Source organism: Cervus elaphus, chromosome 18, assembly GCF_910594005.1.
Source record: "Cervus elaphus chromosome 18, mCerEla1.1, whole genome shotgun sequence".
NCBI classification, from domain to species: domain Eukaryota; kingdom Metazoa; phylum Chordata; class Mammalia; order Artiodactyla; family Cervidae; genus Cervus; species Cervus elaphus.
Genome location: NC_057832.1, coordinates 53,644,332 through 53,671,313, shown reverse-complemented (window position 1 = coordinate 53,671,313; position 26,982 = coordinate 53,644,332). Strand labels below are relative to the sequence as shown.

Sequence of the window (26,982 nt, the reverse complement as noted above, 5' to 3'; positions counted from 1 at the left end):
AGAACAGGTGTCCCATTACATCCTCATTTTGTTAAACATCATTTGCACTAGGAGGAAGTTGCAGTGTAATAAAAGGCAAAGTAGCTTTTTACTGTAGTGGAATTCTTAATATAGTTTCAATTCAATTATAATTTTTAGTCCTGTGGTTAGCCTTCACTGGAAATTCTGTTTCCCATGAGGTATCAATCTGGAGCTTTTCATATCGCTGTAATTGGTCTATTTCATAACCACCTACACAGAATTTACCGGGTTGGAAACTTGTTAGACCTGCTAATTCCTGGGCTTTATACCAATCCTGTAGAATCAGAATCCCTGATGGAGTCAAGTGGGGGAAGGGGGAGACCTAGTAATCTGAATTTTAAGATGTTTCTCAGGTAACTGGAAGTTTTGGTTAATAAAGTAAAATAATCTTTGGGAGAATTTAGTCTGGCTCATGATTCTACCAGATACTCATTATTTGACTACAAAGTAATACTTTCATTAGTGACTACTTGTAGAATATGAGTCCATCTGTGTTGAATAGATATTATAACTGATATTTTAAAATTCTGTTTAGAATTCTGTCTTAGATAAGCATTTCTGTATATAAATACTTGCAAATAAAACATATGAGTTTATAAAAATGTATCTATATTCAAGCTTGCCTTTTATTCAACTCTTTTTTTATAGAAATCTTCAACTTAAGAATTTATATCAATTTTCTCAAGAAAAACACCCCAACAAATCAAAAACACATATGCACTAAGGCTAGATTAAGATTGTCTTAGAAATCCTACAGCAGAAAATAAGGACTACTACAGGTGCAAAACACATTTAGTCCTTTACAAACTCCTCTCATTTAAACAGTTTTTGCATAATTGTTCACTTAACTTTTCCCTATATTCCTAAGCCTAACATATTTCTTGATAATTATTCACACCTGGAGTTTTTCTTTATCTTCATCTTTGGAAAACTGTCTTATGGTTGTATTAAAAATGCAAATTTATAGTAAAGTACAAGAGATTTTAGTATTTTAAAAAGGAGTTTAAAACTCATGATACTAAATGCCATGTGGTGAAATATAAGGGGTGACATTTTCCATCTTTTACACATCAGAGAAATAGTATATGTAATTATAATTTGATGTTATATAAATTAGTTATACATTTATTCTTTCTTTTATAGCTTATCAAAGAACTATCAGATAGCATCTGTCAATGTAAATGTCATTTAAATTATTTTCTTATTTAGTTATTATTCTTATCTAAAATTCTTAGAAAAGTATTTAGTTGTAGCTTATTTAGAAGAGCCACTAGCTGTGCCTGTACATGAACATTTCTCTGTCACATCATTTACTTAACATTATTTTGTGAATTTCAATGCTAGCAATTTTGGAGTTTATGATTTAGATTTTAAAATATGGAATAAGGATGTTTCTGCAAGTGGACAAGAACAGTTACTCAAATACTGTTTTTATAAACATCTAGATGGTTCACATTATATTACCAGTATCAGGTAGTAGCACTTTGTAAATATTTGTTTAGTGAATGAATGAGCTGGGCAGGACACATGTACATACACACACACAGACACACAGACACACACAAACTAGGTCTGATTAGTCTGACTATAAAGTAAATGAGAATATTCTATTTTTCCTATTTAAGTTAATTGTAGAGTTTCATAGTTTATTTTTTCCATATGTATGCCATATGTGTAATGACCTCAGTATGTATTTAAATGGACGCTTTGATGTTACCACAGTTGCTTGTAATTAGTTGAGTGAATTGAAATGAACATACTGAAGTGCCAAATGAGAATACTATGAAAATGCCCTTTTTGTAAAAAAGAAAATATTTCTACAGCTACATTTAGTTTAACTATCTCTATTAACAGTTCTGTTAATTGTTGGTTATTAATGTTGATTTAGTCAATCTACAAACATAAGAGATATATGATACATCTCTGTCACATAACATATAGATATATATTACACACAATTACCATGTTGAAAATTTGTAATAGTATATTACCAATATGTTAAGTTGCAAACAAAAGCATACCTTTATGTTCTGTACAACTTGGGATGCTATTCGGAGTCACCCTGTGATTTGTTACATGAACTCAGATTTTCTTTAGTTACGCTAGTCAAAACCACATTTTGGAGGAATTGTGGGAGCACTTCATGTTAAAAAATATCCAAGATAGAGTAATAAAAACAAAATAACTGCAGGCCCTTTTAATTGTGTAAATTCTTTAAACATCTGATTGTTCTGGAAAAAATTACATGTGTACTTATTCCCTAGGCATCTGTGCTTTTTACCATGTTTACCTGTATATGTGCTTATAAGATTTCTAGGCTTATTTTTCCCCCTAGAAAACCTTAATTAACATCCATATGTTAAAGGAAACATTCTTAGAACTTCTTTGGAAAGGTTAGAGTTAATAAGTCTCCCAAAATTCTTTCTTTTAAAGCTAATTTTTGCTTAAATTTTAAAAAGTTATGATGAATTATAGACTAGGTAGTCTTTCGTTTAAAAAAATAAAGAACAAAAGGGTAAAAATTGCTGAAAATCTGAACACCACATTCTTATTCACATCACTTTAATAATTTATCGAGTGCAGGGCCAACAATATGAAATTTTCATGTATGAGTATCATCTGACCTCATATAAAAGTAACACATGAAAAATAAGGGCAGAGATAAATCACAAATACCAGTAATTCTTGGCAACAGTTCTCTCAATTATAATAAAGTGCTGTTTATAAAGAAAATAAGTGTTTTTGTTTTTAGAAACTAAACAATTTTATCACTATTTGTAGGGATTTTTGAAACTTCAGAATCGTGTTATGAAAGCCAAAAGTGGATGACAGGAAAACATCATTACTGCTTTAACTTCACTTGGGACTAAAAGTAGGGTAAATCATTGTAAAACCCTATTTTTCTCCTTTATGTTCAAGATCACTAGTAAAGAATTTGTGTTTAGCATAAATTGAACAATCTTAAGGCAGTTTCAAAAATATTGTTCAGGACCTCACCTCAGGTGCTTATTCTGAACCTAGGTCTCCAAGTCTTAGGAAGGGATTTCACCTAAATAAGATATGTGAGATTTTATCCCAGTTGTTAGTGTTTTCAGAAATGCTGGTGAGAGAGAGAGAGACAGAGACAGAGAAAGGGAAAGAAAGAGACAACCCTGGGGCATAAAGGAAAGGGAATGATGAGGGGTAGAGAAACAAAAGATTTACATTAACACTGATGTTTAAACTTACTTCCAAAGGGCTTAATTTTAAAAATAATAAGTTCACAAACACATTTGACTGCATCTATTTTATCTCCTAGGAAGAATTTAAAGGAGGGAAAACCTCAGTGGCTCTCCTTTTATTATTGGTGGTGCTGGAAAGATAAGACTTAGAGACTCCTTGTGGCTCATCTGATTCTGTGAATCTGTAATATAAATATATCATAATAGACTTCCACAGAGATGCTGGATTCCTCTTCCAGCCAGCAAAGAACATTTTTATAAACCCTCAAAAGTGTTTTAATACATCATTAAATTTTGCATGTAATAGGTTCCCTGCACCTGTCATAATCCCCAGACCATACTCAGTTTTCACCCTGCTTTCAGATGGAAACAAAGGTGGGAGGGCGTTTGCCAGGCCATGCTCCCTCTGTTTACAGAGGTGGACTGATCCAGGGCTTTCTGACCTTATTATTGTGATCTTCAACTTAGTCCTCCATCACCCTGCATTTAGTCCTCCCTAGAGGCCGTTCTTTCTGCCCTCTTTGGCAGGGACAAAAGTACATAGCCAAAAGCCATATAAAATGAAAAAGAGGAGTTATAATAATAATGATCTTTTCTTTAAAAAGGGCTGTGATAATTGGTGCAGCAGACATCAGGTTAAATGCTGGGCAGACGCCCGAGAGACTGTACTCATGCACTTGGGGTTTGAGGGTACCACTGTGCCACTGCCTTCCGAGAGAAGGCCAAGCCCCTGCCACCCATCTTCCAGGAGATGAATGAAGTGCATTTGGGATGAGGAGCATGGCTTCCATTTCTTACAGCCACCTTTTCCATGCCATGTAAAGTGTGTTTCTCAACCCACCCTCACCTCTTTGTTTCAGCATTCTCGTGGATGAAAGCATGTATTTATAGTACTTATTTCATAGGGATATTGAAATGATTAAATATTCTTATAAGACTTACCACAGCACGTGGCATATAGTGGTCAGATACTGTTTAGCTGTGATGATCATGACGATGATGAAGAGGAGGAGGAGGGATGGAGGTGACAATTACATTTGAGGGTAAAATGCTGTTAGAGATGTTCTAGGTCAGCCATTTAATAGAGATTTACAGAAGCAGGAAAGAGTGAGTGAGGTTCACTTAGCAGTGCCTCTCTAGAGACTGACACTGGTGGACAGCCGTAATCTTCCTCTTGTGCCTCTTTCAAATAGCTGTTAGAGTAAATAGGTAAGGCATGAGTGATCTCTCTCTACCTCTCACAAGGCTAACTGGAGTCTATTTGTTCCTCGTCTCATTGTAAGATTTCTGTGTCCAGTTCATTGCTATGGATTCATTCCCTCTATCTCAGTGAATCTTGACCTCCAGTCATTTCTTTTACATGTCGGTGGGATTTTTTTTCCCAGCTATTGTTGGTTTGGGGATGTTATTATTGAAATGGCTGGCTGAATATTTGAAAACCACATAAAACCATGTCATAATGGAATTAATAAATGTAATGAAAAGTAGTTTGAGGATCATGTTTTTATAGAGATTTTAAATGTAGATTATAATGTATTTTTAGATAGACTCTATTTGGTACTCAAGGCTAGTGGCACTTTAAGGAAGAATCAGTAGTTGAACACATCATGTTGATGAAATTTTGTGGCAAATAAACTGAGTTGATTTCATTTTCAGAGTAATATGTTTGTTCCTCAGGCTATTTAATCTGTTCCGTATTCAAAGGCAAATGAGTTTCTGTTCATAAGGCAAAATGCAGCAACATTTTTTTAAAAATATTGACAGTATTAGTTCTGGTGCTTTTCATTTTCAACATAAAAATAAGAAATGGAAGCTCTTTGCAATAGGTGCATTATCACTAATACTTAATTTCAAGATTTTTGCAATTTTCTGTCCTCTGATGTTTGTCATCTTGGAAGAAAAGGAAACACCATTTCAAATATTATAAAATATGTTTCTTTTCTGCACATATTAAAGGTCTTTTGTATAAAGTAGTAATGGAATATGCTTGAAGTGATCAAAATTTAATGGCCCATAGAGCATTTGTAAGCCAGAAGCTTTAGGATGAAATGCAAACAGCATTAAATGTCTAAATTTATTTTCTTCCAGACTTTCATCTTGCAGTGATTTTCTGCAAGAATGGTATAGGGTCTTATTGGAAACGGTTAATAGACGCTATAATAGATAATAACTGACTCTGTAATTAGTCATTTTAAGACAGAGGTTCTCTTTGAGCCACTGATAAGAATTGAATTGTGTCACTACATCATGTTTTCATTCAGCTGTCACCACCCGGCAATCCATATTCATAGGCTCCCAGCGCTAAGCTCATTGCCAATTTAACACAGATGTGAGAGAGATACATACAACCTCCTCAGCCTTTTGATCCTTTCTTATTTTTCATTTGAGGAAATGGCAGAGTAGCTTCAGAGTGAGGATAAGAGAGTGTCTTAGTGACAAAATTATGAGAAGATTAATTTGGTATGTACCTAAAATATGTATATATACAGACATATGCACACACAAAGTATATATATATACAAAATAACCACTTTTATGGTTAAGTGTAAAATTCAACCAAAAATTTCTTAGATATTTCTGATTTTTTGAGTACTACAATAAAAATACTGCATTAATTTTTTATTTTTGCTTCCTTTCGGGAGAAACTTCTCTACTTTCATATTCCTGAATGAATAGTACTGGTCCTTTTTTTTTCTGTAGAAGAGATAGAGATTTAACAATTTTAGTTACATTGGCTATACTATATTCTCAGTTATATTTTATTTTTATGTTACTTTATGTTGTAACAAGGGCTTCCCAGGTGTCTCAGTGCATAAAGAATCTACCTACAATGCAATAGATGCAGGTTCGATCCCCTGGGTCAGGAAGATCTCCTGGAGGAAGGCATAGCAACATACTGCAGTGTTTTTGCTTGGAGAATCCCACAGACAGAGGAGCCTGGTGGGCTATAGTCCATAGGGTCAGAAAGAGTCAGACGCAACTGAAGCAACTAATTGCACACCCACGATGATGTAACATGTTTCTGTATGGTTAATTTTTTAAAAACTATTTATTTAATTTTTAAAAGTATATATAATTTTTAAAAGTTACTTTCCATTTATAGTTATTACAAAATATCAGCCATATTTTCTGTGTTGTTCAATACATTCTTGAGCCTGTCTTATACACAGTAGTTTTTACCTTCCACTCCCTCCATCCCTGTAATGCCACTCCCCCACTGGTAACCACCAGTTTATTCTCTGTATCTATAAGTTTGTTTCTTTTATGTTATATTCACTAGTTTGTTGAAGATTCCACATATAAGTGATATCATACAGTATTTATCTTTCTCTGACTTTTAGCATAATGCCCTCCAGGTCCATCCATGTTGCTGCAAATGGCAAAATTTTGTTCTTTTTTGTGGTTGAATAGAATTCCATTGTATACAACAGTTTCTTTATCCATTCATCTGTCAGTGGGCGCTTAGATTGTCTCCATGTCTTGGCAATTGTAAATAATGCTCCTGTGAACATGAGGTGCATGTATCTTTTCTTATAGGTGTTTATTTTTCTTTCAGATATTGCATGGTTGAATTTTTTTTTTTTTTTTGCTAATCCAATAACAGAAAAATTTATTTAAAAGCACAGGACAGAGACTTAAAAAATAAAAATCTAGGCAGAATGTCCAAATAACTTTATAGCATGTATTATTATCTCCCTTTTTTAAGGAGTAGGGTCAATTACCTAACTTTCCATAGTTAGGTTGCATTATGATGCCGTAAGATTAAAGGAAGTGCGTGGTTGAATTTAACAAGCATCTATTGGGCTCTTCCTCTGGGCCAGGCTCTGTGGAAGTTAGAATGTTTCAATTATTGCATGTTACTAAACATCTATTTCTGCTTTATTGACTATGCCAAAGCCTTCCACTGTGTGGATCACAATAAACTGTGGAAAATTCTGAAAGAGATGGGATTATCAGACCACCTGACCTGCCTCTTGAGAAACCTGTATGCAGGTCAGGAAGCAACAGTTAGAACTGGACATGGAACAATAGACTGGTTCCAAATAGGAAAAGGAGTACGTCAAGGCTGTATATTGTCACCCTGCTTATTTAACTTATATGCAGGGTACATCATGAGAAACGCTGGGCTGGAAGAAGCACAAGCTAGAATCAAGATTGCCAGGAGAAATATCAACAATCAATAAGCCATCAATGCAAATGACACCACCCTTATGGCAGAAAGGGAAGAACTAAAGAGCCTCTTGATGAAAGTGAAAGAGGAGAGTGAAAAAGTTGGCTTAAAGCTCAACATTCAGAAAACCAAGATCATGGCATCTGGTCCCATCACTTCACGGGAAATAGATGGGGAGACAGTGGAACAGTGTCAGACTTTATTTTTGGGGGCTCCAAAATCACTGCAGATGGTGATTGCAGCCACGAAATTAAAAGACATTTACTCCTTGGAAGGAAAGTTATGACCAACCTAGATAGCATATTAAAAAGCAGAGACATTACTTTGCCAACAAAGGTCTGTCTGGTCAAGGCTGTGGTTTTTCCAGTAGTCATGTATGGATGTGAGAGTTGGACTGTGAAGAAAGCTGAGTGCCGAAAAATGATGCTTTTGAACTGTGGTGTTGGAGAAGACTCTTGAGAGTCCCTTGGACTGCAAGGAGATGAAACCAGTCCATCCTAAAGGAGATCAGTCCTGGGTGTTCATTGGAAGGACTGATGCTGAAGCTGAAGCTCCAGTACTTTGGCCACCTCATGTGAAGAGTTGACTCGCTGGAAAAGAGCCTGATGCTGGGAGGGATTGGGGGCAGGAGGAGAAGGGGATGACAGAGGATGAGATGGCTGGATGGCATCACCGATTCGATGGATATGTGTTTGAGTAGACTCCGGGAATTTGTGATGGACAGGTAGGCCTGGCATGCTGCGATTCATGGGGTCACAAAGAGTTGGACACAACTAAGTGACTGAACTGAACTGAACTGAGACCCTTCTCACTGGGGTCAGTGAGAGGAGAGAGGGAGCTTTCCCTAGGAGGTCAGAAGAGACTTCTTGAGAGAGATATCATTTGAGCCTGTCCCTGAATGATGGATAGAATTTCAGCAAAAGGACACCAGGAAAGTAACTCGTGGTGAAGGTACCCTTTAAAGAAAGGCAAGGAAACCGGTTAGTTAAGAATATGTCCTAGTTGAAGTGGATCAAAGGGTATTTACAGCTAAAATGGGGAAAATTGACTGGAAAGGCTGGTTATGGCCACAACAAGAAGGACTTTGAAATCATACTAAATATAAGATTTTAATCTGTGGGTGATAGGGAGCTAGAGATATTTGTTGAACAATTGAATTATGTGATCTGATAAGACACTTATGCTTTCTGATTATAAGTAATAATATAACTTGCTTTATTTCTTCCCTAAAATGTACTGGTATGTTCAAAATTTTACTTGTAGTCCATATTATTTATATTGCTTTTTTCCCCTCTATAGTTAAAGTGGCCAGTTCTCCATACAAGAGTTTTTAATGAAAATATTAAAAGATAAAAAAAAATTGAATCAAAGGAAAAACATCTTCTGGAAAAGAATTTTATAAATTTACCATGAACATTTGTAAAACCATGAAAATAAGTAGATCATATGGCAGACTGAATTGTTTAAATGTGTTTACCTATTTAAGCCATTAAGTTATTATCAGATGATTTTTATATAAACCACTGACCCTTCTGTATCTGGAGAAAGAGAGTCCAAGGCAGAGGAAAGAGCTAGTACAAAGGCTTGATATAAGTGATTACAGCAAGGAGGCTAGTATACCTGGAGTGGGGTGAGCCAGGAGGAGAGCAGAAGGTGATGAGAACAGAGAGGGAACAGTGACAGATCATGTAGGATCTTGTTCAGTTCAGTTCAGTTGCTCAGTCATGTCCGACTCTTTGCGAGCCCATGAATCGCAGCACGCCAGGCCTACCTGTCCATCACAAATTCCCGGAGTCTACTCAAACCCATGTCCATCGAATCGGTGATGCCATCCAGCCATCTCATCCTCTGTCATCCCCTTCTCCTCCTGCCCCCAATCCCTCCCAGCATCAGGCTCTTTTCCAGCGAGTCAACTCTTCACATGAGGTGGCCAAAGTACTGGAGCTTCAGCTTCAGCATCAGTCCTTCCAATGAACACCCAGGACTGATCTCCTTTAGGATGGACTGGTTTCATCTCCTTGCAGTCCAAGGGACTCTCAAGAGTCTTCTCCAACACCACAGTTCAAAAGCATCATTTTTCGGCACTCAGCTTTCTTCACAGTCCAACTCACATCCATACATGACTACTGGAAAAACCACAGCCTTGACCAGACGGACCTTTGTTGGCAAAGTAATGTCTCTGCTTTTTAATATGCTATCTAGGTTGGTCATAACTTTCCTTCCAAGGAGTAAATGTCTTTTAATTTCGTGGCTGCAATCACCATCTGCAGTGATTTTGGAGCCCCCAAAAATAAAGTCTGACACTGTTCCACTGTCTCCCCATCTATTTCCCGTGAAGTGATGGGACCAGATGCCATGATCTTGGTTTTCTGAATGTTGAGCTTTAAGCCAACTTTTTCACTCTCCTCTTTCACTTTCATCAAGAGGCTCTTTAGTTCTTCCCTTTCTGCCATAAGGGTGGTGTCATTTGCATTGATGGCTTATTGATTGTTGATATTTCTCCTGGCAATCTTGATTCTAGCTTGTGCTTCTTCCAGCCCAGCGTTTCTCATGATGTACCCTGCATATAAGTTAAATAAGCAGGGTGACAATATACAGCCTTGACGTACTCCTTTTCCTATTTGGAACCAGTCTATTGTTCCATGTCCAGTTCTAACTGTTGCTTCCTGACCTGCATACAGGTTTCTCAAGAGGCAGGTCAGGTGGTCTGATAATCCCATCTCTTTCAGAATTTTCCACAGTTTATTGTGATCCACACAGTGGAAGGCTTTGGCATAGTCAATAAAGCAGAAATAGATGTTTTACTGGAACTCTTGCTTTTTCCATGATCCAGCGGATGTTGGCAATTTGATCTCTTGTTCCTCTGCCTTTTCTAAAACCAGCTTGAACATCTGGAAGTTCACAGTTTACATATTGCTGAAGCCTGGCTTGGAGAATTTTGAGCATTACTTTACTAGCATATGAGATGAGTGCAATTGTGTGGTAGTTTGAGCATTCTTTGGTATTGCCTTTCTTAGGGATTGGAATGAAAACTGACCTTTTCCAGTCCGGTGGCCACTGCTGAGTTTTTCCAAATTTGCTGGCATATTGAGTGCAGCACTTTCACAGTATCGTCTTTCAGGATTTGAAATAGCTCAACTGGAATTCCATCACATCCACTAGCTTAGAGCATTGGAGAGTTCTAAGCAGTGGAGTGATATGACTGGATGTCTTAAAAGAATTCCTCTGACTCTTATACTGGGAAGATACTGTAGAGAAGGGTAGAACCAGGAAGACCAGATTAATGTCTAATGCGACAATGGAGAGACGGTGATAGCTCAGAACAGTGTGGTGAGTGGTCAGGTTCTGGACATGATCTGAAGGCAGAACCAACATGATTTACTGATGGGCTTCATTCAGAGTATGGGAGAAGGTGGTTCCAAAATTAACTTAGACAGTTTTGGCCTAAGCAGCAGGAACAATGGTGCTGCCATCAGCAGAGTTGAGGAAGGCTGCAGGAGAAGCAGTTTTGGGGCGTGGGGTGGGTTTTCGATTTTGGTCATGTTGAAGTTGAGATGTCTCACAGACCTCTGAGTGGGAGTATTGAGTAGAAGTGTTAAGCAGTGTGTGTATGTGTGTGTGTGTGTGTGTATACAGAGAGAGAATGTATAAAGAGGTTTGGACTGGAGATAGCAATTTGAGAGTAGTCAGCTTATGGATGGTATGTAAAGCCAAGCGTCTCTAAGAGTAGTGTTTTTCTTATGATTTTTTTTTCTAAGTCACTTAATGTTTAGAAATGATGTCTTGCATATTTAGCAAGGAAGGAGGCAGCAGAGGATGAGATGGTTGGGAGGCATCACTGACTCAATGGACATAAATTTGAGCAAACTCCAGGAGATAGTGGAGGAGAAGGGAGCCTGGCATGCTGCAATCTGTGAGGTCACAAAGAGTTGGACATGCCTTAGCTGAACAACAACACCTCACATATTTAAGCCCACCTATGCATGACATTACCAAATAATAGATGTTCACATCACTGCTAGAAATAGAATCAAGTAGAAATAAGAGCTTCCTCAGTTGGAGCATAGCAAATTAATGATACTGGAAATTAAATACAGTTCTCCTAGTCATGAACTGTTTTCACTAGACCTTGCTGCTTCAGCACCCAAGAATCTAAGTAAAGAAAAGAACTGATCTGATGTAGGCTTCTTGTGTGGTCTGTGGAAGAATTAAGATCAGAATTTGCTTCATCCTTAGGTCTAAAGAGGCACTGGGTGGTGGTGAAGAGGGGAGGTCTGGCAAGGATTAATGATCTGGATGGATATCTAAGGGGCAAAATAGACTGTGGCCATGCTCAGTAACCCCATGAGTCACAGACCACCTAGACAGCTTCCTCGATGCATGTCTCTAAGGGACTGAAACTTCCCTAGATATATACAAGCCATCAATAAACTGAATCTATCAGTTGTCACAGCAGGCATGGCAGGGCTTATGTTTTGCTGGGAGGAACGTAGCTGTTTGAGGCCAGAAATGAATAATTGAGGGCAGTAGAAGAAAGATTGAGAGCTGCCATGCATGGCTTTTTTCTGTCTTAGCCACTTCTCTGAGAGTGTTTAGCTTCTGTTCTAAGTTAACATGAACAGATGCTTGAAGAATATCTTTTGGCAAGGAAGATAAATTAATAACAAGCTGGGGATGTTCATTTATCTTGGGCCCACTTGCAGTCACAGTTCAGACTTGAGTGAACTGTGGTCACAAATGAAGTAGTGGGTGGAAAGGGTACTTGGAGAACCCTGCAGGCAGCAGGACTCAGATGTGGGCAGTCCAGCGATTGGGCACACCCAGGCATCTAGCGAGGGAGATGCCAGGAGGTCTGTGCAGGAGCCCAGTTCTCAGGAAGGGAAGAGCAAAGCAGGGCTTTCAGGTCTAAAAAAGGGCAGGGAAAAGTAACCCACTTTTATTGATTCATTACTATATGCATGATAGTGTGTTAAGGATCTAGATACATTGATAGGTAATAAACATTTGCCTTTATTTTTTACAGTAGACCTGATAGTATTATCCTTCCCTTTTGTGTATGGATATTCTATGAGTTTGAACAAACTCCGGAAGATAGTGAAGGACAGGGAAGCCTGGTGTGCTGTAGTCCCTGGAGTTGCAAAGAGTCAGACATGACTCAGTGACCGAACAGCAACAGTCAATGACTCACCCCAGGATCACACAAGGGACAAAGGTAGAGACAGGGTAAGACTCAAATTTAGTTTTGCCTCAATCCCCAAACCATAAGCCCTTACATTTTTCAGAGTCTTGGGAGTAGGAACCAGAATAGAAGCATAAAGAAATGCGGAGAAATCCACAGTGGCTGTGCTTGTGCCTTCACACCAGATAGGTGCCATCTTGCTGGACTGGAGTGGAGTGGATTGAGAGGCAGGAGGTAAAAGCAGGGGCCTGTGAATCCACAGCGAGGCTCTGCAGGCTGTGAAGGATGACCTGAGACAACAACATTTGAGTCCTGTGGTTCGTATAGGCAACTTAACAGGAAGTGACTTAATTCTAAACCTCCTAGATGGGAGGGGGACGTTTAAGGGCTTTTTATCTCACCGAACTGAAGGATGAAGGCATCAATAGAACCAGTTGTGGGTATGTGGGGTAAGCAAAACAGATGACTGACAACTAAGCTGTGATTCTATAAATGAGGAAATTTAGACTCTGAGAGGCAAAGTGGTTTTGCTGAAGAACAGATAGCAGCATATGAGGGTCCAGGACCCAGATCTCATCCCTTATCTGGCCTAGGTTTTAACCAACATGCCATGGGGGATACCTCCTGGCTGCCGTTGGCCTTCTTCTTTTCTAGTCAACAGTGATATTGACTCCTATAGCTTTCATTTTGCTTTGAAATACTCCTAATGCATGTGAATAATGTGGGAAAGAAGTTACTGAACAAAAGTTTGGCCATGGCCAGTTTGTGACTGTGGGATCTAGTTGGGCAGGGGGTTAGGGGCAGAGAGGCAGAGAGAAAAATGGGAGAGAAGCCAGATAAACAGCATCAAAAAGTTTAGATGTTATCAGATGGTCCCGGGCAAGGTTCCTCATTGTTCCATGCCACAGATTCCTCACTTGTATCCTGGGAATAGTAACAGAACCCCCTCTACAGAGATGTTCTGATAATGAAATGAGATAATGCATGTAAACTACTCATCTCAGTGCCCCGCTGAATGGTTTTCATGTGGTTTACATGCCAGCACTCATATCTGACTAAAGAATGTGGCGATGATTTACTTCAACATCCAGTGCCGTTTTGGGGGTAGTATGTTGTCAGGCTCTTCTGTTGATACGAGTGTTTTATGTATGTTTTATGATATGGAAGTTTCAAATCATTCTGCTCTACTCACTGGATTTCCTGGAGTTTAATTTAAACATTCTCATCACAGTTGATGTGACTCGAGTCATTCTCCTTACTGCCAGCAAGCATGATTTCAGTCTTACACTGTGTACTGCCACAATAATAATACCTTCTCTTGGCTGCTTCCTACAAATGACTTCATCTTGGTATATAATAAAGGCAATGCAGGAGAAAAAATTATTTTCAAGGAGGAAATTATGACCAACTTTTAGGGTGTGAGCAAGATACAATCTTAAGAAGCCAAACCTAAGTAGAGTACAGATACAGTTAATTTGACCTTTTTTTCCTCAGGAACATCCTGATTTTCTGGCTATGAAACCATTTGGACTCCTCTTGTAGACTTTGTTCTAAAACTTAAAGCATGCAGTGGTCTTCTTTTCTTGTTCTCAAAAGGAAAAGGGCTGACTGTCTTCATGCAAATTAGCCTGCTTTTGTTAAAGACTTCAGGGGACTCGTCTATGAAACACAGACTGACAATAAGAAGGGCAGCACAACTTACTGTTCTGCTTTCAGCTGGTGTAAGATTGCTTCCCACAGTATGGAATATTTAAAAAAATAAGAGTGTTTCATCACAATGCCAAAACTCCATCAATGCCTTTGACTGCCTTCAGGGGTGGTGGTGAAGGTGGGAAACCGACTATTCAGTACTACGTTATTTTCTGATGATTTTGCACATAGCTAGGGAAAGTGTAAATGAATGCGGAAAGGTGGGGCTGATGTGCTAAATTTAAGACCAGCGATTACAGACATTGGAGTTCTGAGTTTCTTTTTGCTCCTATGTAATTTTTGATATCAAGGAAATACTAAGTAGGGATAGTATAAAAATAATTTGTTAATAATGAGTAAAGACTGTTTTGACAGTGTCTAACACTTCAGAAATGTATCTCATTATTCTGACTGTATTAATTGAGGTTTCTTTTTTCCCCTGTGTTTCAGTGACAATTTCGACAAGCACCTTCTTTGATGGCTTGCTGGTGACTGGACTGTACACGTCTACCAGTGTTCAGGCTTCACAGAGCATTGGAGGGTCTAATGCATTTGGGTTTGGTAAGCTATATTTTATGCAGTTATAAGTCTTATTTTTGAAATATCTAAAAGTATTTGACATTTATTATTTCATAGAAAATAATCTGAAGTGATTTTTGTATGTTTGCTTAAAGTTAAGTGAGTTGAATTAAGTCATAAATATGCAACCAACCATGAGTTTGATGTGATGGCCATTCTATTCCTCTCTCCATGTACTGCTGCTATTACACTTGGTCCTGTGGGATTTGAGTAGATTCCTGTGTTCTGTCATTTAGGTTGATGGAATTGGAATTCATTCTGATGCCCATACATTTATTCAGTAACCTGTTTTTATAAACAGTTCTTAAAATCTTGGAGTAGGTGAAAAGTGTCGTGTTGTTTGGCAAGTAAGCATCACGCATAATGAAAGATAGCAATAATTGTTGAAATTATTGCATTCTCGTTGAGTATTCATAAAACAATGTGATTTAATATTTAAAATACTTATATGGAGTCTTTGTCCTTAACCTGGAGATCTGGAAGTTTACTTAAGTGGAGGCAGAATGCTATGTGATGGTCACTGATCACAGAGGGTTCTAGATTTGGAAATCTGTAGTTTACCCAAAGCTTGATAAACATGCCAATCTGGAATTCAGTAGACCCTTTACAGCATCAAAAATGCAAATATACTATATCAATTTATGTAAGACATGAAATCTCTGATCCTGCTCTGAGATTAGAAAACTGTATGAGATTTCCTCCATTAGTGTGAGAGAGAATTTCTTTATTGGAGGCAGCCATGTGTTCAATGTTTTATTTTTCCTAGAGTGTTTATTAAATAAATAAATTTTACCTACTTTTGATATATGAAGGAGCATCCGCTCTTTGTTGAGTCCCAGCAGAGCTCTGTCCAGGTGCATTACTGCTTGATGTCAGAGCAATAATGTTGAGGCTGCAGTGGTACCCTGCTGACCCAAGATGAGGTTCACAGCCTCAGGGTAAAGAAACCAAGAAGTCATTTAATCATCTTGTTAAAATTATCTGACATTGAGAATTTGCTCTATTTTTAAAAGATCCCAGGTAAGCTTTTATAATCTGTTGGTTACTACTTTTAAGGTCTAATCCTTCAGAAAAAATAAGATTCTCTTAAGTCTAAAAATTCCACTTTTTTATTCCCACCCTTACTGTGCTTTGTATAAGTGAGAGGTCAGTTATAATCATATATATATAATATGTGTACTTAAATATATGCCATACTATGTGTTATGTTATGTAGGATTTTCAAGGAAGGTTTCCAGATTTAACAAATAAAAATTTACAGGATACTGCCTAAATTTAAATTTTAGATAAAAACAGTTTTAGGATAAGTATGCAGTATTTGGGATAAGATGTCCTGGGTTCTGCCTTAGCCCAGCTGAATCAGAACCTCTGAGAACAGGGCTTGGCATTGGCTCTCAGGTGATTTTACTGTTTATCCAGGGTTGAGAACCACTGTACTGGATCAGTCCATAGTCCACACCTTCAGCATCCCTGGGAACTTGTAATAGAGAGTTCCTGGCCTTACTCCAGACTCAGTGAATCAGATATTGTGGGCGATGAGACAGTGTTCAGTTTTTTAATAAGCACTTGAGGTGATTTTGATGCCTACTAAATTTTGAGAACCACTTGTATACATTAATTAAATGGGAGAGACATTATTTAAATGACCATATAAATATGTAATAGTAAATCTTGCTAGGGGCTAGCTAGGGAATGTACTGAGTGCTGGGAAAGGGTGTGACAGAGAAATGAAATCTAAACTGGAGTAAAATGGCATATAGTTACTTGCCCCTTTCCTGGGGAAGTTGCATTGAGCTGAGATGTGAAGAATGAGAAGGAATTAGCTCCCTGTGGAAGGTGGGGCACAGCACTCCTGAAGGAGAGAACAGTAGATGCAAAGGCCTCAGAGGCTGGCTGTGTTCTAGGGATGAAAAGAAAACCTTGGAGTGACTGACTTGAAACCCAGAGGGAGAGAGATAAGTCCAGATAGGAGACCACGGCCAGAGCATTCAGGACCAGAGGGTGCTTTGGGAGTCTCAGCTGACGAGTGACTTGAACAGACTTCCATTTTAAAGGGATCATTCTGTTGTCAGCATGGAGAACAAACTGTCAGGTCCAGGAGTGGGTGCAAAGAGACTGTTCAGTGGTTAAAGGTCTGATGTGACAAGGCATGGAAGGAGTCCAGGTGCACACTGACATCGGCCAAGGCTGGACCAGAAGGAGCATATGTGGGGGGTGTGGTCAGGGTAAGGCTGTGCACCATGCATGCAGTCAGCCAGACCTGCTCACAGATCCAGACCCCAGCCTTCATTAGTCATGTGCCTCAGCCACGTTGCTTACTAAGCTTAGTTTCCTCATCTATGAAATGCTGATGACAGTGACACCTGCTTTCCTAAGGTGTTGAGCAGTGGCAAGGATGAAAGGAGGTGATAAAGCCCTCACCACATAGAAAATATTTAGTAAAACTTGTTGTTCAGTCACTCAGTTGTGTCCAGCTTTTTGCGACCCCATGGACTGCAGCATGCCAGGCTTCCCTGCCCTTCACCATTGAAGTAAAACTGCTGCTGCTGCTGCTAAGTCACTTCAGTTGTGTCCAACTCTGTGCGACCCCATAGATGGAAGCCCACCAGGCTCCCCCGTCCCTGGGATTCTCCAGGCAAGAACACTGGAGTGGGTTGCCATTTCCTTCTCCAATGCATGAAAGTGAAAAGTGAAAGGGAAGTCGCTCAGTCGTGTCCAACTCTTAGTGACCCCATGGACCGCAGCCTACCAGGCTCCTCCATCCATGGGATTTTCCAGGCGAGAGTACTGGAGTGGGGTGCCATTGCCTTCTCTGGAAGTAAAACTAGGTATCCCCAAATTATAAATCTTGATACCTGAAGCAGCTGCTGTTCTCAGCCCAGGACTTTTATGTACTTCCTTTGGCTGGACTGGGGTGGGGCAGGGAGGAAGCACACACACAGAGAAACAGTTCTCAGGTGGCATTAATCTGAGGATTATAGCTCCACATGATTTGAGAGAACTTGGCTGAATGAAGTAACCATCATTTGCCATGATGGAGACTTGAAATGAGAAGAGTCATTAAGTATCATTTATAAGTATATTGTAAACATATATTGAAAGAATATATACAATGCATGTATCATATGCCTCAGATTTTAGCTAGTAAGCCAAACAAAATAAAAATTGAAAATTTTTAGAAATGGTTTAAAGACACCTTAGCCTTAAGGTATTTTCCATGATGACTTTGAAAGCTTACAAGCTTTCAAAAAGCTTGTAAAAAGGCAGTTTCACTTGAATTAGAATGTATTTTGGTTTGGTTAAGTGGCATGTAGTCTTCCCATGACCTCCAGCCTATGATATAGAGGCTGAAGAGACTTCTGAACTTGAAGTCCATTGATGGTAGTTTGATCTCCATAATCAAATGCTCAGGTCTCCCACTGGTCACTTGGCGTTTTTATAGGACATGATTTTTATGTGGATGGATGGGTAATTGAGGTCTTTTTTTAAGTTCCAGTAATATCCAAACAATTTTTTTGTGTGTTTATGTGATAGTGGTAAGTTACCTTAAAAACAAAATTTAATAAAATGACTTGAATATTATTAAACAGTTAATCTTTATAAATAACATAATAGAAAACAGGGGGAGGAGCCAAGATGGCGGAGGAGTAGGACCGGGAGACCACTTTCTCTCCTACAAATTCATCAAAAGAATAACCGAATGCAGAGCAAACTTCACAAAACAACTTCTGATCGCTAGCTGAGGTCATCAGGCGCCCAGAAAAGCAGACCATTGTCTTCGAAAGGAGGTAGGACAAAATATAAAAGATAAAAAGTGAGACAAAAGAGCTAAGGACGGAGACCCGTCCTGGGAAGGGAGTCTTAGGCGGCCTTGCTTGGGCTAGGGTCCGGGCCTGAGTGCCCTGAGGACAATCGGGGGGAGCTTCTGTGAGGTGCCAACTTGAACTGTGGGAGACCAAAGGAGAGAGAGAAAATTGACCGGCCGGAACACACTGCCGGCCGTTCGCAGAACAAAGGGACGGGGAAAGTCCCGAGAAGAGCTCGCAGGCTGCGGACCGGCCCAGCCCCGCCGGAGGCAGGAGGCAGGGGGGAGGGGAAGGTCGCGGCGAGACACAGGGCGCAGGCACCCGACCGGCGCGGGGCGGGGACTGGGGCTGGGGACGCGGAGGGCGGAAGGCGCGCGCACCCGCCTGGCGCCAGCGGAAACTGAGACTGGGTCCGCGGAAGGGAGTGGGTGCGCCACACCTGGGGATAGCGCGCCCACCAAGCCCCTGGCTGCCTGGACCGCTCTGACGGGGAAGGCACAGAGAGCAGGCGCAGCTTTTCCTTCCGCGCTTTTGTGTAACACCCGAGGGCTGGAACCTCGCGCAGCGCGGGGCGCGCTCCATATAGAACAGCCGGGAGCCTGAGCAGCGCAGACGGAGAAAGCAGCGTCAGCCCCTTCCCGCAGCGCCAGCCCGCCCCCGCAGGGCCAGCCCCTCCCCGCAGCGTCAGCCCCGCCCCCGCAGGGCCAGCCCCTCCCCGCAGCGTCAGCCCCGCCCCGCAGCGCCAGCCCCGCCCCGCAGCGTCAGCCCCGCCCCGCAGCGCCAGCCCCGCCCCGCAGCGTCAGCCCCTCCCAGCAGCGCAACGGAACTAGCTACCTGAATAAGAGTCCGCCTCCGGCCGCCTGTGTCAGGGCGGAAATGAGCCTCTGAAGAGACCGGCAAACAGAAGCCAAATAAACAAAGGGAACCGCTTCAGAAGGGACTGGTGCAACAGATTAAAATCCCTGAAGAAAACACCGACTTCACCGGAAGGGCCCTGTAGATATCGAGAAGTGCAAGCTGGAACGAGGAGCTATCTGAAACTGAGCCGAACCCACACTGACCGCAACAGCTCCAGAGAAATTCCTAGACATATTTTTACTTTTTTTTTTATTTTTCTGTTTTTTCTAAGTAAGGAAAAAAAAAAAAATTTTTTTTTTCTTTTTATATTTTTCTTTTTTATTTTTTCTCTTTTATTTTCCTTTAAAATTCCCTATTACTCCCCCATTACTCCTTAACTTTCATTTTCATAGATTTTTACGATTTTTTTTAATTAGGGGAAAAAAAAAAATTTTTTTTTTCTTTCTTTTTTTTTTTTTTTTCTTTTTCTTTTTTTTTCTTCTCCTTTTTCTTCTTTTTTTTTTTCTTTCCTTTTTCTCTTCTATTTTCTATTTTTCTTTTTCTCTTATTTCTTTTAAAGTCCTCTAGTACTCCTCTACTACTCTTCATTTTCATCTTCACTACACTATAACCTTACAAAAAAAAAAAAAAAAAGAGAAGCCCTATCTTAAAACCGAAGATTATTCCCTCCCAATCTTGACTCTCTGTTTTCTACCTCAGAACACCTCTATTTCCTCTTTTCCCCTTCTCTTCCCCATCCAATTCTGTGAATCCTTGTAGGTGTCTGAGATACGAGAACACTCTGGGAACAGACAGCTGCGTAGATCTGTCTCTCTCCTCTTGAGTCCCCCTTTTTCTCCTCCTACTCATCTCTATCTCCCTCCTCCCTTTTCTCCTGTTCATGTAACTCTGTGAACCTCTCTGGGTGTCCCTAACGGGGGAGAATCTTTTCGCCATTAACCTAGAAGTTTAATTATCAGAGCTGTATAGTTGGAGAAGTCCTGAGACTACAGGAAGAATAAAACTGAAATCCAGAGGCAGGAAACTTAAGCCCAAAACCTGAGAACACCAGAAAACTCCTGACTACATGGAACTTTAAGTGATAAGTGACCGTCCAAAAGCCTCCATACCTACACTGAAACCAACCACCACCCAAGAGCCAATAAGTTTTAGAGCAAGACATACCACGCAAATTCTCCAGCAACACAGGAACATAGCCCTGAATGTCAACATACAGGCTACCCAAGGTCACACCTAACACATAGACCCAACTCAAAACTCATTACTGGGCACTCCATTGCTCTCCAAAGAGAAGAAATCAAGTTCCACGCACCAGTACACTGACGCAAGCTTCCCTAACCAGGAAACCTTGACAAGCCAAATGTCCAACCCCACCCACTGGGTAAATCCTCCACAATAAAAAGGAACCACAGACCTCCAGAATACAGAAAGTCCACTCCAGACACAGCAATCTAAACAAGATGAAAAGGCAAAGAAATACCCAACAGGTAAAGGAACAAGAAAAATGCCCACCAAGTCAAACAAAAGAGGAGGAGATAGGGAATCTACCTGAAAAAGAATTTAGAATAATGATAATAAAAATGATCCAAAATCTTGAAAACAAAATGGAGTTACAGATAAATAGCTTGGAAACAAAGATTGAAAAGATACAAGAATTGTTTAATAAAGACCTAGAAGAAATAAAAAAGAGTCAATTAAAAATGAATAATGCAATGAATGAGATCAAAAACACTTTGGAGGGAACCAAGAGTAGAATAACGGAGGCAGAAGATAGGATAAGTGAGATAGAAGATAAAATGGTGGAAATAAATGAAGCAGAGAGGAAAAAAGAAAAAAGGATCAAAAGAAATGAGGACAACCTCAGGGACCTCTGGGACAATGTGAAACGCCCCAACATTCGAATCATAGGAGTTCCAGAAGAAGAAGACAAAAAGAAAGGCCATGAGAAAATACTCGAGGAGATAATAGCTGAAAACTTCCCTAAAATGGGGAAGGAAATAGCCACCCAAGTCCAAGAAACCCAGAGAGTTCCAAACAGGATAAACCCAAGGCGAAACACCCCAAGACACATATTAATCAAACTAACAAAGATCAAACACAAAGAACAAATATTAAAAGCAGCAAGGGAAAAACAACAAATAACACACAAAGGGATTCCCATAAGGATAACAGCTGATCTATCAATAGAAACCCTCCAGGCCAGAAGGGAATGGCAGGACGTCCTGAAAGTAATGAAAGAGAATAACCTACAACCTAGATTACTGTATCCAGCAAGGATCTCATTCAGATATGAAGGAGAACTCAAAAGCTTTACAGATAAGCAAAAGCTGAGAGAATTCAGCACTACCAAACCAGCTCTTCAACAAATGCTAAAGGATCTTCTCTAGACAGGAAATGCAGAAAGGTTGTATAAACGTGAACCCAAAACAACAAAGTAAATGGCAACGGGACCACACCTATCAATAATTACCTTAAATGTAAATGGGTTGAATGCCCCAACCAAAAGACAAAGATTGGCTGAATGGATACAAAAACAAGACCCCTATATATGCTGTCTACAAGAGACCCACCTCAAAACAAGAGACACATACAGACTGAAAGTGAAGGGCTGGAAAAAAATATTTCATGCAAACGGAGACCAAAAGAAAGCAGGAGTCGCAATACTCATATCAGATAAAATAGACTTTCAAATAAAAGCTGTGAAAAGAGACAAAGAAGGACACTACATAATGATCAAAGGATCAATCCAAGAAGAAGATATAACAATTATAAATATATATGCACCCAACATAGGAGCACCGCAATATGTACGGCAAACACTAACGAGTATGAAAGAGGAAATTAATAGTAACACAATAATAGTGGGAGACTTTAATACCCCACTCACAACTATGGATAGATCAACTACACAGAAAATTAACAAGGAAACACAAACTTTAAATGACACAATGGACCAGCTAGACCTAATTGATATCTATAGGACATTTCCCCCCAAAACAATCAACTTCACCTTTTTCTCAAGTGCACACGGAACCTTCTCCAGAATAGATCACATCCTGGGCCATAAATCTGGTCTTGGAAAATTCAAAAAAATTGAAATCATTCCAGTCATCTTTTCTGACCACAGTGCAGTAAGATTAGATCTCAATTACAGGAAAAAAATTGTTAAAAATTCAAACACATGGAGGCTAAATAACACACTTCTGAATAACCAACAAATCATAGAAGAAATCAAAAAAGAAATCAAAATATGTATAGAAATGAATGAAAATGAAAACACAACAACCCAAAACCTATGGGACACTGTAAAAGCAGTGCTAAGGGGAAAGTTCATAGCATTACAGGCTTACATCAAGAAACAAGAAAAAAGCCAAATAAATAACCTAACTCTACACCTAAAGCAATTAGAGAAGGAAGAAATGAAGAACCCCAGGGTTAGCAGAAGGAAAGAAATCTTAAAAATCAGGGCAGAAATAAATGCAAAAGAAACTAAAGAGACCATAGCAAAAATCAACAAAGCTAAAAGCTGGTTTTTTGAAAAAATAAACAAAATTGACAAACCATTAGCAAGACTCATTAAGAAGCAAAGAGAGAAGAACCAAATTAACAAAATTAGAAATGAAAATGGAGAGATCACAACAGACAACACTGAAATACAAAGGATCATAAGAGACTACTACCAGCAGCTCTATGCCAATAAAATGGACAACTTGGATGAAATGGACAAATTCTTAGAAAAGTATAACTTTCCAAAACTGAACCAGGAAGAAATAGAAGATCTTAACAGACCCATCACAGGCAAGGAAATCGAAAGTGTAATCAAAAATCTTCCAGCAAACAAAAGCCCAGGACCAGATGGCTTCACAGCTGAATTCTACCAAAAATTTAGAGAAGAGCTAACACCTACCTTACTCAAACTCTTCCAGAAAATTGCAGAAGAAGGTAAACTTCCAAACTCATTCTATGAGGCCACCATCACCCTAATTCCAAAACCAGACAAAGATGCCACAAAAAAAAGAAAACTACAGGCCAATATCACTGATGAACATAGATGCAAAAATCCTTAACAAAATTCTAGCAAACAGAATCCAACAACATATTAAAAAAATCATACACCACGACCAAGTGGGCTTTATCCCAGGAATGCAAGGATTCTTCAATATCCGCAAATCAATCAACGTAATACACCACATTAACAAATTGAAAGATAAAAACCATATGATTATCTCAATAGATGCAGAGAAAGCCTTTGACAAAATTCAACACTCATTTATGATTAAAACTCTCCAAAAAGCAGGAATAGAAGGAACATACCTCAACATTATAAAAGCCATATATGACAAACCCACAGCAAGCATCACCCTCAATGGTGAAAAATTGAAAGCATTCCCCCTGAAATCAGGAACAAGACAAGGGTGCCCACTGTCACCACTACTGTTCAACATAGTGTTGGAAGTTTTGGCCACAGCAATCAGAGCAGAAAAAGAAGTAAAAGGAATCCAGATAGGAAAAGAAGAAGTGAAACTCTCACTGTTTGCAGATGACATGATCCTCTACATAGAAAACCCTAAAGACTCTACCAGAAAATTACTAGAACTAATCAATGAATATAGTAAAGTTGCAGGATATAAAATTAACACACAGAAATCCCTTGCATTCCTATATACTAACAATGAAAAAACAGAAAGAGAAATTAAGGAAACAATACCATTCACCATTGCAACAAAAAGAATAAAATACTTAGGAGTATATCTACCTAAAGAAACAAAAGACCTATACATAGAAAACTATAAAACACTGATGAAAGAAATCAAAGAGGACACAAACAGATGGAGAAACATACCGTGTTCATGGATTGGAAGAATCAATATTGTCAAAATGGCTATTCTACCCAAAGCAATCTATAGATTCAATGCAATCCCTATCAAGCTACCAACGGTATTTTTCACAGAACTAGACCAAAGAATTTCACAATTTGTATGGAAATACAAAAAACCTCGAATAGCCAAAGTAATCTTGAGAAAGAAGAATGGAACTGGAGGAATCAACCTGCCTGACTTCAGACTCTACTACAAAGCCACAGTCATCAAGACAGTATGGTACTGGCACAAAGACAGAAATAACAGAAAAAGAGACACAGAAATACAGAACAGACTTTTGAACTCTGTGGGAGAATGTGAGGGTGGGATGTTTCAAAAGAACAGCATGTATACTATCTATGGTGAAACAGATCACCAGCCCAGGTGGGATGCATGAGACAAGTGCTCGGGCCTGGTGCACTGGGAAGACCCAGAGGAGTCGGGTGAAGAGGGAGGTGGGAGGGGGGATCGGGATGGGGAATAAGTGTAAATCTATGGCTGATTCATATCAATGTATGACAAAACCCACTGAAATGTTGTGAAGTAATTAGCCTCCAACTAATAAAAAAATTAAAAAAAAAAAATAACATAATAGAAAACAGAAGATTAAATGTCTTTTTAGATAAATAATCATTTTGGAAACAAAAGCACATTACATTTTTGGTATTTAAGTATAATATAGTCTTTACAATTTAAATAGAATGGAAAAGATTTGAATAGGGTATAGATTAGAAAATAAAAGAACAGTCTTATAGAAGGTAAAATGTAACAATTTCTGCTTTTTTATAGTTTTGTAGCTATAGGAATCAGACTGAAATAATGTGGCAGTCTTTGATCTAGAACAAAAGAATTATTGAATACATAATCTATCATTAGGCTCTGACTTAAGGTGGCTCAGTCAGTAAAGAAACCACCTGCAGTGCAAGAGACCCAGGTTTGATCCCTGGGTTGGGAAGATCTCCTGGAGAAGGGAATGGCAACCCACTCCAGTATTCTTGCCTGGAGAATTCCATGGACAGTGACTAACACTTTTAACTGATGAAATTTTAAGCAAATATTACTTATTTGCATTTTTCCAATGTATCATGGAATTAGTGTGTGATAAGCTTAGCTGCTAAAGAACCGCCTGCCAAAACACGACTGAGTGACTGAGCACATATATGCATAAGTGGAAAAAAACATTCCAGAAGTACTTTTCTAGGCCCAACTATATGTTTTACTTTACCTTATCACAACTAGTTAAATGTGTGTGTATGCATGTGTGTGCTCAGTCGTGTCCAACTCTTTGTGACCTCATGGGTTACAGCGTACTGGGCTCCTCTGTCCATGGGATTTTCCAGGCAGGGATGCTGGAGCGCGTTGCTATTTCCTTCTCCAGGGGGTCTTTCTGATCCAGGGATCGAACCTGCGTCTCCTGTATTAGCAGATGGACTCTTAACCACCGAGCCACCTGAGAAGCCCTTTTTTCTGCTTATAGTTAATTTTAATTGTACTGATTACACTAAAGTTATACTCACTCTCTTTTGAATATAATATGTGTGTATTACCAGCCAAAATAAGGCCATAATTACTCTTAAGATATTGTTGTATAAATGTAATCCCTCTAGCATAACTACATATGCTTCTGTGTAAAACCAGAATTCTTTAAAATGTATGTCTCACTGACCAAAAATAGACAAATGCCTAATAGCCAGAAATACATGAAAACAATAGCTACACAAAAGCTGACTGTATGCCAGTAATGCATGATTTGAAATACCTCATTTTGCTTGTCAATATAAGAAAACATGCTGCCCTAGGGAGGACTGATGTTTAATTATGGATATCTCTTTGTGTATCCCAGAAAAAAATGCTTCCCTCTTGTCTTTGGCACTGAATTCCAGCTCAATCATGTAAATCTTCAAGGCTCATTGTGATTGCTCAATGAAAGGCTATTTGAATATCCTTTCATACAAAATTGTTCCTTGTCCAGACACTGAAATTCATTTTTCTCAATACTTAGTATTCTGGCTCTAAAAGCATATTGCTTAGTTTTTGGTGTTCTGGCTTTCTAAAACCTGAGAATCAGGTTTGCAGTTCTGATGAGTAGCAGCCACACTTCAGATTGTTAGACGCTGCATAAATTAAACTTTTGTTAGACTCTGCATAAATTGCTTTGTAATTCCTAGATAATTATTTTCAGCTAATATATCAGCCATCTTAGCAGTTTTTCATTTAAGCTTTTATAATTTCCTATGCTTTTAATTTACTTTTTGGTAAGACCCATTCTAGAATGACAAGATTTGATGAAGTATAAATTTGGGGAGAAAATGTAGTGATCAGATCCAAGATGTGTTCTTGGATTCAGTCAATCATATCATGTTCTAATAGAGATTAAGCAAGTACCATAAAAATGTAATATTTTCAGTATTATCTTTAAAGCATGGTATTAGAACTTTAGAACTTAATAATTTTATTCCCAGAGTGATATGGCACTCTAGATGAATAGGGATAAATTTAAAAAACAAAGTAAATATTTTAAGACTTCAAGTTTTAGTAAATCTTATATTCAGTTCAGTTCAGTCGCTCAGTCGTGTCTGACTCTTTGCGACCCCATGAA

The 26,982-nt window shown here is 39.0% G+C and overlaps 1 protein-coding gene across 4 annotated transcripts in view; it reads left to right on the top strand.

Moving 5' to 3' along the window:
• RELN (reelin) overlaps positions 1–26,982 on the top strand; it is a 527,544-nt gene that overhangs the window by 58,475 nt on the left and 442,087 nt on the right. For all 4 annotated transcript variants that reach the window (XM_043872741.1, XM_043872740.1, XM_043872739.1 and 1 more), the window contains exon 2: positions 14,732–14,842. In XM_043872741.1, coding sequence (XP_043728676.1) covers positions 14,732–14,842 — 111 coding nt within the window. The remainder of the gene's footprint in view (positions 1–14,731; positions 14,843–26,982) is intronic.